Genomic DNA, 14,040 nt, shown 5'->3' on the forward strand with positions numbered 1-14,040 from the left:
ATAGTAGCAACATAATAATAATATGGACTGCGAAAGTTTAAAAAAAAAAATCTGTAGTTAATCTATATATATATATATATATATATATATATATATATATATATATAGAGAGAGAGATATATATATATATATATATATATATATATATATATATATATATATATATATATATATATATATATATATATATATATATATATATATATATATATATATATATATATATACTGTATATATATATATAGATTAACTACAGATTATTTCAGAATGTATTCATATAATTCGTTTTATGGCACTGCCCTTTTTATTTTTATTTGTATTTTTGATTTTTACCTTTTATTTCTATTTATATCTTTATTTTACATTTTTTATCTTTATATGGGTGTTTGGCTTTTGGGGTGTTTGATTTGTAAATGACAGTGCTGTGTGTGTGAGATGGAGATGTCAATTTCCCCTAGGGAACCTCCCAAAGGGATTAATAAAGTCGTCTGAATCTGAATCTGAATCTGAATTTCTTCTAAATGGTAATATTTGTCAATGCAATATTGCTCCGTCTTCTTTTGTCCACTAGATGACAGTAAAACGCCCTTTAAAAATACATGCTTGATCTGTTAGTTCCCTATGAAGCTCCCAGACCCCTGAGGTTCATCTGGATCTGGTTTGTTGTGGTTCCCAAGAACCAGAACCAAGCAAGGTGAGGCAGCGTTCAGTTATTCTGCTCCTCACCGGTGGAACAAACTTCCTGTAGACCAGAGGTCTGCTCCAACTGTGAGCTCCTTTAAATCAGGCCTAAAAACATTACTGTTTAGTGTTTACTCAAGCGTACTCTTAAATTAAATACTTACCTGCTGTACTCTACTGCCCTTACTTTTTAACAACTTGTGCTTTGTATCATTTTACCTCTTTTCTTATCATTTTATTTCATTTTATTTGTTATTTACTGTTTAATCGTGTCTTGCTGCTTTTAATATTGATGTAAAGCACAATTTTGCTATACAAATAAACGTGCCTTGCCTTGCCTTGCCTTGCCTTAGATGAGGGCTGGGCAATTCCGGTCCTCGAAAGCCGCTGTACTGTATGTTCGGGATGTTACCATGTTTCAAATCACCTGATTCAAGCTAATGGTTCATCATCTGCTTATCATCTAGGTCTGTTAATGACACAGTGATTTGTATTAGGGCCCACCCCATGCGACAGAGCAAGGCCCAAAACTCCAGGTAATAATATATTCTTACACAATACTTCACAGGTCCAGATTTTACTTCTGATTATTGTAATTATCTATTTAATACACTTACACTGTACCAATTCCAGAAAAAGTAATTGTATTATCGTGTTGAAGCAGAGGATTTCAAGTTACTGAGCACTAACTCTACAAAGAAAAGTGACTAAACGTAGTAAACTGTGAAACAAGAGGATGGTTTTAAATACATACTGTATACATACGCACACACACACATATCAACAAGAATAGAATCAAAATGATGACTATGCAAATAGACAACGATAATATGTAACTCCATTTGTAAAAAAAAAAAAAAAAAAACATGTCATGCACTCATTTACTATATATACTTATTCTATCCTGTTCAGTCTTGGAGGCTACGATCGGACAGGAGGAAACTATTTTTCATCTGATATCAAGTTTCTAAATTAGGCGTTGACAACGCTGTTATCATGCTTTTCAGGTCAGGACAAGATGTTACACAACTTCCGCTTTACATAATAAGTAAGTCAACTACAATCAGCTTTCTAAAAAATTTGTTTGGGTTTTTGACTGTTTGTGAAAATCAACTGATATTTAGTGAAAATGTGATAGTTCAGAGCTGTGGGGCTTTAAAGAGGTCCATTACAACCCAAAAAATATTTGCCCTATTTCAAAAAATGAATGACGTGTGTAACTTAATGCAATCTCAAAACGGATTCCTCTCCCTTTGTTTATCAGTGTTTTATTTATCTGTTTCATGCGCCTCACCTTTGCATTAAAGTAATTGTTTGGTGCACATTTCCAACCAACGTCCTCTGAACTGTTTTGTGGAGGGAGGTTGGTGTGAAGGTGTGTTAACCCGCGCCACAATCTATTTTCAGCAGAGCCCCATAAAAGCACAAAAGTGGGCCAGCGCCCACCTGTCAGATGCCAGGGATGTTTAGGTTTGGAGCCAGCAGTTCATTCGTTACAGAGGAATTGCCAGCTCTAAAGTTTCCAGCCCAACAAAGGTCCCACACCAGTCAATCAAACACCGTAGTGACAGTGACTTGCAGCAACGTCTCATCCACGCTGCTGCAAACAGTGTAGCAACATCTCAAAATATCCATATTTTTTTGGTACACACTGCTACCAAGCCAGTTGCATCATGTGCCGCTAAGGGATGTGTTTCACTCAACAACAGTTGTAACAGTTTATTTTCTACGATCGATGCCCATTTACAACTCAAAATGATAAGATAAGATAAGATAAGATAAGATAAGATAAGATAAGATAAGATAAGATAAACCTTTAATAGTCCCACAGAGGGGAAATTTGCAGTTTACAGCAGCAAAGGGGATAGTGCAAAAACAAGAGGCATCAATAGAAAAAGTAAAAGTAATAACACAGTAATAATAATAACACACTATAAACAGTAAACTGGTATACAATAATAATAATAATAAGAAAGATAAATAATAAGAAATACTAGTATATAAAAAAGATAACTGACGGATATTTACAGATGGATATTTACATAATTGCACGTTGCAGTGAGTGAAAGATATTGCACATTATTTCCCTTATGTACATTTATTGTGATGTAATGTAACTCCTGTTTTAGTAATCTGATGCTTAATAACATCTGTAAAACCAATACTAGAGGTGAAAACATACTCATGAAGTCATAATAACAAAATGAGATCAGACCCTGTGGTCTCGGGAAAGCACTACCTGTACTCAACATTTTGTGAGGCTCCGTACCTCAAAGTAGCTTTGACCTATGATCACATGAGACATTCAGGTTTAAATCAGGGCTTCACAGACTGTTCGGAGGCTGTCTTTCGACACGTGCTCTTCTGGAGACCAGGCTGTTCAACAACTCAAGGTGACTGTTATGGATGAAAAGAAGGAACACTCATCCATCCGTGCATCGATTATCACCACCCACGTGCCCCTCCAGGGGAGTACAGTACATTCTCTTCCACATGGTCATATGTTCAGAGCTTTTGCAATAGCAGTTTTACCGGGCTCTGTTGTGTGGCTCTTAACATAAATTAGGCTAAAAGCATTGATTTGTCCTGTAGAATACACTTTTGACAACCATGGTGAAATCATGTGACCAAGTGTCTGGATGGAGAACTCTTTTATATCTAAATAAACACTCTTAGTTGATTATGGCTGGTTTCTTTCGTCCTGAAGTGAAAGACCACGAGGCTTCATGGATACCTGCCACACCGGCGAGGATCGCTTTCACTGTAAAAAAAAAACTATCTAGATGACTGTCCCTGGAGTAGGATTAAAGCTAATTTTGTAACGCAAAACCAAGTTTCCAGGAACAGCAAACTGTTATCATCGGATCTGCGACTGTTGGTGCCAAAGTGCAAACAGCTGCAGTCAGAAACAGATTAAACAAATCTGACCTGTATTGGCAATAAAAAGCTTCTGTCGTCTGAAAATGAAAGCATATCAAAAAAAAGAAAAAGGGATGCCAAAGATATTAAAGTCGGTAGGAATTCTGGGCCGAACACTAGCGATCCAGACAAACTGTGTATTTAACCTTGCAGAACTCGGGTTTCCCTCTGAGACCGCAGGTCTCCTGCACAGAGCTGCTGCAGTCCTCGTGCAGCCAGCTCAGGTTTGACTCCTCTCTTGTGGCCCTTTTCTGCAGAGTTTTCTCATCTGCCCTGGGTGTCGGTCTAAATCCTGTCCTTAGAGGTCATTAAAGCCAAACTAAAAAAAACCCGAGAAAACAAGCAAAACTCGAGTTAAATGTGGAACTGCAGGTGTCGGAAGGGCTGCAGCTGCACACTATCTTAGAGAGTCAGATTCATGTTTAGTGCATACAATGGCAAAGTTAACAGTCCTGTGCCATATACGTTTTGGGAGTGTACGTAATTCACATGTTGCAACTGAAGTAAAACACTCTTTAGTCATTTTGTGAGGAGCAAACTCCTCACCGTGAAGATTTGACGACTACATGGCTACCAAGAGAACTTCAGTCACGTGATTAAGTGAAAACTTGATACACTGACTGCTGTGAGCCTCGTTTTTAAACTGGTAGTTTTACAAACAGTCACCAGATACAAACATGAGAAAAACTGGCGTCCCATGGCCACAGTGGGACAAACCCTTCTGTAATAGCTGTGAATACATGTGCATTTTCTACCAGGATTTAAAGAAAAACAGGCCAGAATAATGTGGTCTTGGTGGATTAATCAAAGACAAGTTAGTTCATCCACAGTAAACGTAGAACATCAAATCATCTGCGAAGTAGAGCGGCAAAAGTGTTGTGGTTGGAAATTACTTTGGTGCATCGGGAAAGTGAAGATTTACATCCCACTAAAACGATGCAAGAGGGATCCCCAACAGGGAGGAATTGTGTGTGAAAACCAACCGAGGGACAGTCACAGTCTGATGGGCAAGGAGTTGTTTCTAACAACTCCAGTTTGAAGTGAAACTAATATATTTGTTTATAAATGATGAAATGATGCAAAACATCGCTGTCATGACAAAAAGGATAAATAAAAAGGGGTTGGTGGATGTGTTGGGGCTGGAGGGGGCTGTTTATGTAGAACATACACAAACAGATAAACATGTTTGGATCATCACAGGCATCAAGTCTCAGCGTGGCATGTGCGCACTCTTCCACCAAGTTCATCAGATTTCCGTTTTCCAAGAACGGGGAGCTGTGACACAGACCCGGAGGAAACATGAGATCAAGCCCATGCATATCTCTCAGGACTATCAACAACAACTATCAACAAGCCCCCTCCTTGGGGATGGAGAGACACGAATCGCAGCTGGTAACATCTGCAGGAAGAGGCTGTGTGTGAGATCAGCCGTCACTCTGCCCCGCACTGGGCCGGCTCAAATGAATCATGTTGACACTAAGGACTCAGAGTGCCACCAGCAGATTCATGATCCCTGGCCAATCAGCTGACAGGCCAATACACGGGCCGTCAGTAGTTTTCCATGAGGCCAGAGCCAGGTTAAGTGTGTCAGAGCGGGGGTTCGCTATTGATGAAGTCCATAAATCAAGGATTTAAGACTGTAAATAAGGAGACTTGCTTCAAAGATCCTCACAATGTTTATCAATTAAATTAAATTTAGACAGAATAATGAGATGCTGCACATAAAAAATTATTAGATTTGGGCTTTTGTAGAGATAAGACATTTAGGATGACAGTATTTATTCTGTTTCTTACTAGCTAGATGAAAGCCAGTTAGAGTTAGAGCCAGGAGAAAGCTTGACATGAAAAGACTCAAAGCTCAAAGGTGAGCAAATCATCTTCACAAGTTCTACCAAAGGTCACACACCAACAAGGCAAACTTTTAGTTTAAGAGCAGGAAAACATTAAAGAGCTTTATGTCAAATACATACTTGCAGTGCAAGTCAGCACAAATCCTTTTCTCCACATCCTTCTGTACGTTCAGACTTGCTTTGCTGACCCACATTAGCACCGTGCGGTAAAAGGATCAGAGGTTGCTGTGTAAAACAGAAAAGAATGATTAGTGCTGCACAATGACAGCACTGCATCTTGCACATGTGAATCACTCATTAACCTCCCGTGACCGTCTGCCCACTCAGCCGCTCGCGTGTCAGTGACGTCACCAGATTGGTTACACTTTTACACAAAGTGGTGAACAATTAGGAGGAGCCGGACTTTGAGTCTCCAGTGAGTTTTGCAAAAGCTGCGTGGGAAGGGGAGAGCAAGTCCCGACAAATGTCTCAGACTGGTGTCAAAAAGGGCTAAGTCTCATGACCCCGTGTCACATGAGAGCCTCGAAATCCCTAAGGGGGATTTTAAAAGTGAGAAATATCACATGTACACAAACGGCAGCTTTGACCAGACATGTTAAGGAATTGGACTAATGTTAAAGTCTGATGTGCTCAAAGTGGGACTTAGTCAAATCTTGACCTGATTAAATAAACAAAGGTTCAATAATAGCAATAAGGGCCAAGTCAGTCAATGCATTACTGCTTTCTGACATAAATCAGTTTTAAGGCAGGAATTTTTATGGAGATGCATTTTTGCATCATGCCTGGTGCACTTTAAGAGACTGCAGTGGTGAATTAGGTTTTGCAGATAGAAATAGAAAGCCTTTGTCATGATACAATGAGATTAGGCAGCAGCTCCAGAAAAGTGCATACATGTAAAGACTATGTAAAAAAAACACAATATAAATATATACACTATGATAAGACCAAGCGTGCCTGGCAGAACACACCGGCCATGTTCGTGTCAATGGGACCAGCAGCAGGTTGAGTACCATCTTTCCTGGCAACAATTCCTACACGTGAGAAGCAGGCCAATAAATCACTGGCATCTTGATAACCTTGCAGTTTCAGTGGGCACTCGAGTCAGGTGCGTGCAGTAGTTGAGCGACTCCACATTAGTGCTGGAGGACCTGGCCGGCACGCAAACGTGAGACAATTCAGTTTGCATGAGAGTCGTGAATTGGCTGCAACGGCAGACGGCGCAGAAGCATTAGTCATGGGGTTTCCAACATGCATGTTGGATAGTGTGTATCATGCCGCACTGAGATTTATAACCAACTGGTTCCCTCACCCATCACTGTATTCTCTACACTAAAGTAAATTGGTCATCGTTACATGCTTGTTGCCTCATTCATTGGTACATGTTAATTTATAAAGCCATTCTGAGTAAAATTCCTTATCTTTTAACATGGAAACGAGGAGGTTACAATCCCCGCTCAATGGATATTTTGCATTTGGTTGTTCCAAAAATAAGAACGGAATTTGGGAAGAAAGCTTTTAGGTTTTCAGCACCAGATGCTTGGAATAAACTTCAATCCAAACTGCATTTAGGAAACCTCATACCTGTGACTGAATTTAAACCCCCGATGAAAACAGTGGAGTTCAGACTGTCTGTATGCAAGTGTTTTGATTGATTATGTCTTTATGCCATTTGTTTTTTTTATCTTTTAATTCTGTAACTGTGTTGCTGCTATCTTGGCCAGGTCTGCCTTGTAAAAGAGACCTCCGATCTCAATGGGACTAACCTGGTTAAAGAAAGAAAGCAAAGACAGGCCACTTTTTTGGGTGAACCAAACTTTAATTATATAAAGGCTCTGCACTGAAAAGGGTATTTCTGGGGGGAGGAGGCAGTATTTAATATAAAAAAAAGAAAGCAATAAAAAACAGTCAAAAACATCACTGACAGTTAAGGCTGTCAGTGATGACAGCCTTATGGATATATGGAATATGGATATATTCCCATAGCATTAGCCCACAACAGCTACCGTCTCATCTCTTAAAACCATTGCAGCCCCTCATGCAGTTACAACACAATCTATTCAGGCCGAGGCATTTGCTGCTGAACATTCAATGCACCTGGAAGCAGATGCAACAAAGTGGCTAGTGTCTTTAACAGTATACACCGCTCGAACATGTTGACGTGAACAAATTAATCTGGAATAAATACAAGTAAAACAGTGCTTGAGCAACAAATGCTCTCAACAAGATAGAAAACTAAATGACAGTTCTGCTGATATAAAGAAAAGGATCGAGTCTTGTTCATGCCCAAGCTTAACCTTCCACTCCACGACGACTGGCTAGTATTTGAACAGACACCATTGTACAAAAACTGTCAAGACGTGACACCACTGGGGCGTCACGTACACATGGGCTAAAGTGCATTTACCCACAGGAGACCAAATATTCCACTTTAATCTCCAGAGTTCAGCATTCCTCTATCACAGTACCAGCTGAGGAGGAGTAGAGTTTTTTCTTGACTAGTCGGAAGCCTGGACTCAGTTTAAGAACGTGTCTGAAAGCTGGTGCGAAGCACGAGCCCATGAAGAGGAAGTCCCGGAGGCTGGGCCAGGCCGTGCCGTCCTGCTTGAAGACCAGAGTCAGCTCAAACGTGGGCACCACCGTGGCATCGTATGCGATGCGCTCCAGCTGCTTGCAGCCCTTCTCCAGCTCCAGGTGGACGTAGAGGACGCAGCCCCGCAGGCCACAGGGCTCGCAGGACGCCAGCCGGAGGACTTCGCGGGCTATCCTCCGCGTCAGCTTCTCTGGTACCAGCACAGAGGAGCAGTGGAGAGTCGTCTTCTTAGCACGCGACAGACAGCTCTCAAACATCCTGGCGAGCTGGTAACAGGCTCTCTCCTCTACAAAGTCTGCAGTCCTCTGAGGCTCGGCCAAGCAGTGATCCCAGAAATCCAACTCTGGAGAAACAAGGCAAGTTTATTTGTACAGCACAATTCAACACAAGGTAATTCAAAGTGCTTTACATCAACATTAAAAGCAGCAAGACACAATTAAACAGTAAACAAAATGAAATATGAGGAGAGGGAAAATAATAAAAAGCACAAGTTGTTAAAAGGTAAGGGCAGTAGAGTACAGCAGGTAAGTATTTAATTTAAGAGTACGCTTCAGTAAACAGTAATGTTTTTATCCTGATTTAAAGGAGCTGACAGTTGGAGCAGACCTCAGGTCTACAGGAAGTTTGTTCCACCGGTGAGGAGCAGAATAACTGAACGCTGCCTCACCTTGCTTGGTTCTGGTTCTTGGGAACCACAACAAACCAGATCCAGATGAACCTCAGGGGTCTGGGAGCTTCATAGGAAGTAACAGATCAACCATGTGTTTTGGTCCAAGACCATTCAGGTCTTTGTAGACCAGCAGTAAGATTTTAAACTCTATCCTTTGACTCACTGGAAGCCAGTGCAGTGATTTCATGACCGGTGTAATGTGGTTCAGTCTCCTGGTGTTTGTAAGGACTGTATAATGTAAGGACTTCTGGATCAGCTGCAGCTGCTTGAAACAAGTTAATCGTAAGCAACTCTAGTGTCAAACACATTAGTCGCAGTTGCACATTAGAAAAACACAAAAAAGTGGGGCAGACCATTGCATAATTACTGGACCTATGAGGTGGAGAAAAACAGCTCCATAGCGCCAGCTTTGCCATTATTCGCAGGCTGTTGTGCAGACTGACTGATACAATGACTTCATCCTATGTAAATCCCTGTCCCCGCCCCCCTCTGCTGCAGCAGCCCTGCACCGCAGTGAAAAACAAGCGCGCAGCTGGAAGCAGCCAGAAACTTAAAAACAGGTCACACAGACGAACAGAAACACGCACAGAAGTCGCCAGCACACCCACCTTTCTCAATGCAAACATGGTCGTATTTTCTTTCAGCATATTCAGAAATACAGTCGTTGCTTTTAGCCTTCAGGGTGCTGGTGGCAACCATGGTGACAGTGGTGATGCCTTCAGGAGTGTCCCGCTTTCCTGAAGCTTTTAGTCAAGATGCCTGGAAATACAAGGTAGTGTTATCACAAGAGAAGCTTTTTAAACGAATAAAACAAACTTAAGTCAAAATTAAGACCCTATTTAACGTTATTTGTCCCTCAAAAACGGAGCTGCTCACGTTTCTATCAAGCAGGCATTTGTTTAGGGTATTAAGTCCTTACCTTGAGCACTATTCGGTGCAAAAATAAGTTAATATAGCTGGTTCTTCATAAATAAATTATCTCTTTCTCACACACACGTTACTTTCCCAGGTACACAGACACACAGACATAACGTAGCAGGATAAAACTTCTGGGAATATTTATACCTTGTTCTGCTCAGCTGACTAGAGGGCTTGACCAATCAGAACGCGACCTGAGACGTGGCTCGTTTCTGATTGGTTAAAATAAAAAAGCATTCGTATTAAAATATTGACCAATTAAAGTTGTGCACAATTGTTCTGTTGCTAAGTGGAAGAGAAAACCTGCCAGCTGAAGCACGTGACGTTAATTTTTCACATTTGTGGTGAAAAATGGGTGATTTTTTTTGTTAAATCTCCACGCAGAAGTTAATCTATGTCTGTTTGGCACAATATGAGTCATGTAAGAAAAAATATTGCAGTTTATTTTATGATTAAAGTAAACAATTTAATGGGAAAGACACATTTTAAATGCAATCACATATTGTAGTAATAGCAAAAAATAAATAAAAATAAAAATAAAAAATAATAATAATTTGCATTTATGAGCTGGTGGGCTCCAAACGCTTTCTAACCTTGACTCATCGAATGAACTGCATGCAGATGGTCTGCAACAATTGAAGCATTTGAATAGCATTTATATTTTTAAAAATACACCATGTAATATAAGCAGATAAAACCTGTTCAAAAGGGCTTCATTGCCCACTAATTTGAAAAACATTTCCTTCTAGTTTCAAATCATTTTCAGATCAAATCTGCACGAGTGAAAAGGAAGCCCTTGAACTTGGTCTGCCGTGTCTCATCTTACAGTGTTGTGTGTGTGTGTGTTTGCGTTTGGCAGGGACAACACTAGGCACAGTTGTTCAGCTCATCAGCAGTTTATCTCTCGTTACACATTTCTTCAACAGAGATTTTCTGGCTGTAATTGGATCTGGTCCTCTCGCCCCCAGCAGGTCTACTGGCCAGAGGGTAATGAAATCCAGTGTTGGAGAAAGCCGTGTCCTCCAGTCACATGGGGAGAACTAGATATGATGAGCAAAAAGAAAAAAGAAAAAAAAGCTGGTGTTGACACGTCCAGCAAAATGTCACCTACTGATGAAATGTTTTCTGTTTGCAAAAGCAAAGTTTAGAATATAAAATATGCCCTTTTTTTCACAGAGAGGGAATTAAATGAAACAACTCTCCTGAAGATTTCTGTTTGAAATCGTAAAAAAATAAATAAAAAAACGCATCTACTTTTTCTTTAAAGTGTTTGCATGCATCACAAACTCTCTTTGAGGGTTTGACCTATTTTTAAGTTGGTTAACATGCTGCCGAGGGAGTTGTCAGACTCAGTTGTCAATGTTTTACACCAGAGAAAGAAAAAACACTTTTACAAGCAGAAGACTTTGTTATAATCAGGTCAATTGAAGTTACATGAAAATAAGATTACATCAAATACGATTAAATGTATTTTATATAATGTTGACGCTGCTGAGAAAAGTAAAAACAAAAGAAACAACGTGTGTTTTGGATGTAGTCCCTCAAATGTATATTTGTAATGTTACTTTTCTATCTGTAGACGCTGTCATGCTAAGCAACAATATGGGTTAACTGTGCAGCCTGCAGGAAAATGAAAAGTGCTGATTGACAGCTCATCCATAGATTCATATAAATAGTCATTTGAAATATAGGTCACATGTCTTTATGTGAATAGCAACGCCAGTAAAAGGTGACCTGGTTTCCAAAAGGCACAAAGTTGACAAGCGTGACACTTTTTATATTGTCATCATTTGCAGTTTGAAAACCACTATAAAGAAATAAAGAAAGATTAAATTGGTCTTCAAATTACATCGAACAGATATTTTAACATGAAAGAAACTCCCCTGGGAGACTCTTGTTGGATACATTACGCTCTTCAGCTGAGATTTAAGCTTTAAGGTTTGCCTGAAAAAGCCACATCTTCAAATGAAATTTGGAAAAGCGTTCTTGTTTTAAACCTGTGTCAAGCTTGTTTAGATGTTCATCCTTAATTATCAGAGACTGATTTTTGTTGTGATGATGCAGGTTTTTATTTTTCCTCAAAATTGACCATTTACACAATCTTCATGACCCACACAGGAGCGAAGTCCCCAACACGGTTGAGAGTGGGAGGATCATTTTCACCCGAACCTGCTCCATTTTCCTAATTTACAAAACATGAGGAAGTCTCATCCCTCACAACTTTTGTCTTCTTTTTTGTGGACATCAATTACTTCAGCTTTCGAGGCACTTTGTAGCTGTTTAAAAAGGTTTGGGGACCCCAAAAAATATGCATAAATATGTATCACCTGGCCTTTCCCTCCACGATTGTGAGTAAACCGTTGATGTAACAGGCTGATGAAAATCAAGGAAATAATAATTAAAACAAAAACAACTTATCTGAGAGCTCAAATGCCTTGGGTTGATTAAACATTTGCTCCTTTTAAAATGAACAAAAATACATACTGTACAGTACAGACCAAAAGTTTGGACACAAACGGGGAAGTGTGTCCAAACTTTTGGTCTGTACTTTATGTGTGACAGTGTGAGAGCAAAATAACAACGCAAAACCATTATCATACTGTCTTAACAATAAGCCAACAATATCACCAATGTTTAATACTTCCTGGGATGCAAAAAAATAGCATTCCTAAGTGTGTAAGGTGACTTTTGTGAGCTCGGACTGAAACAGCTGACTTCAAGGCACCTGTTACATATACAGTATCTGCTCTACTTCTACTTTTATCTTGTGGTCAGCAAATTTGCAGCATTTTGCCTCCTCTGGACTTTCTGTGCTAGTAGGCAAAGGTCCAAGCCGATTGGTTGCACCTCACAAATCATTTTTATGGACTTTATCAAAGGCGACATGTGACAGTATCCAAAGAAACACGTGTGCTTTTGACTTTAACTCCCTGATGGTAAGGTGAGTCGATCAAAATGTGCTTGCTAATTATCTCCAAATCCCGTTTCCCTGAAAGATGCAAAAGATGAATGGTGCCGAGTTTCAGGTTACTAATCCATCAGAGCTCGCATGAAGCGTCTATTATCACAGCAAAGACAGCAGGTATTCGTGGCTGGCAGCCCCCCGCCTCCAGTGAAACGTGTCGCTTGTTGCACCTTTTCGCTGAGTCGCATTTCACTCTGAAGGCGAGGGGCTTGGTTGCATGTGCAGGAGTTGTATCAGATCATGTAATACGAGCCATCTGGGGGTTTTTTTCCTGTGGATTTTCTGAACTCGGCTGAGAGTGGGTCTGAACTGGGACTGTAACACACAAAGAAAGCCGACAACGGCATCCTGAATGTGACCCAGCCCAAGTCCAGGTGGCAGGGCCTTGTGGGTGTGAATGTTGGGCTTCCAGCCATCAGCCGGCCTGCTCCTCCGTGCGTCTGTGCTGGAAACAGTTCACACAGTTGAACCTGCAACTACCCACTCTCACCTTTCAAAGAGAAATCTGCCCAGCTGGCAGCCTGGTGCTTTAGATTTGGTCTGGTCGTTTTTTCTGCTTGAAATCGTAAAAAAAATATATATAAAAAAGGCATCTACTCTTTCTTTAAAGTGTTTGCATGCATCACAAACTCTCTTTGAGGGTTTGACCTATTTTTAAGTTGGTTAACATGCTGCCGAGGGAGTTGTCAGACTCAGTTGTCAATGTTTTACACCAGAGAAATAAAAAAAAAAAATTACAAGCAGAAGAAGACTTTGTTATAATCAGGTCAATTGACGTTATATGAACATAAGATTAGATCCATCACAGAAGCACAGAGGCGGCCTGCTCCTCCGTGCGTCTGTGATGAAAACAGTTCACGCAGTTGAACCTGCAACTACCCACTCTCACCTTTCAAAGAGAAGTCTGCCCCGCTGGCAGCCTGGTGCTTTAGATTTGGTCTGGTCGTTTTGCATTTTTTATTCCCACATTTTGTCTTTCCTATTAAAACATACTTTTGTGGTACCTGTGAACATTTGTTACTGTATTTATACTGTATTTACTGTATATATGTTATGGTAACCCTGACAACAGTGCAGTTGTTTACATATTAGGTTCACCGATTAATCAGCCAATTAAACAACTGGTGTACCTCTGAATTTATTACGTTTCTACCTGCATAAAGGGACTGGAAAATAATTATGGATGGTCATTAAACCATTACAATTTTGATAAAACAACACTATGGAGGGCATTTAAGGCTCTGTGTCGCTGCTCTGGCAAATAAAATGAACTTATATGAACCTGTGAAATATTGACCATTTGCTCCCTCTGCTGGTGAATCCATGAACTTCACCCCCAGTGCAGAAATACTGTACATTTTAATATCTACGCCAGAAAAAAAAAAAAAAAGAAGGCAGACATTTCTACATATTTTGAGATTCTGTTCATAATAACAGTTGTCAATAA

The 14,040-nt window shown here is 40.1% G+C and overlaps 1 protein-coding gene across 1 annotated transcript; it reads right to left on the bottom strand.

The window, feature by feature from the left end:
• Positions 1–7,242: 7,242 nt before the first annotated feature.
• LOC133420161 (DNA damage-inducible transcript 4-like protein) lies at positions 7,243–9,762 on the bottom strand. Its single transcript, XM_061709757.1, has 3 exons — positions 9,630–9,762; positions 9,319–9,469; positions 7,243–8,383 (listed from the first exon to the last, which is right to left on the bottom strand). Exons 2-3 carry the CDS (start codon positions 9,407–9,409, stop codon positions 7,893–7,895), a joined length of 582 nt encoding a protein of 193 aa, XP_061565741.1. The 5' UTR covers positions 9,410–9,469; positions 9,630–9,762; the 3' UTR covers positions 7,243–7,892.
• Positions 9,763–14,040: the final 4,278 nt, after the last annotated feature.

Source organism: Cololabis saira, chromosome 20, assembly GCF_033807715.1.
Source record: "Cololabis saira isolate AMF1-May2022 chromosome 20, fColSai1.1, whole genome shotgun sequence".
Lineage (NCBI taxonomy): Eukaryota > Metazoa > Chordata > Actinopteri > Beloniformes > Belonidae > Cololabis > Cololabis saira.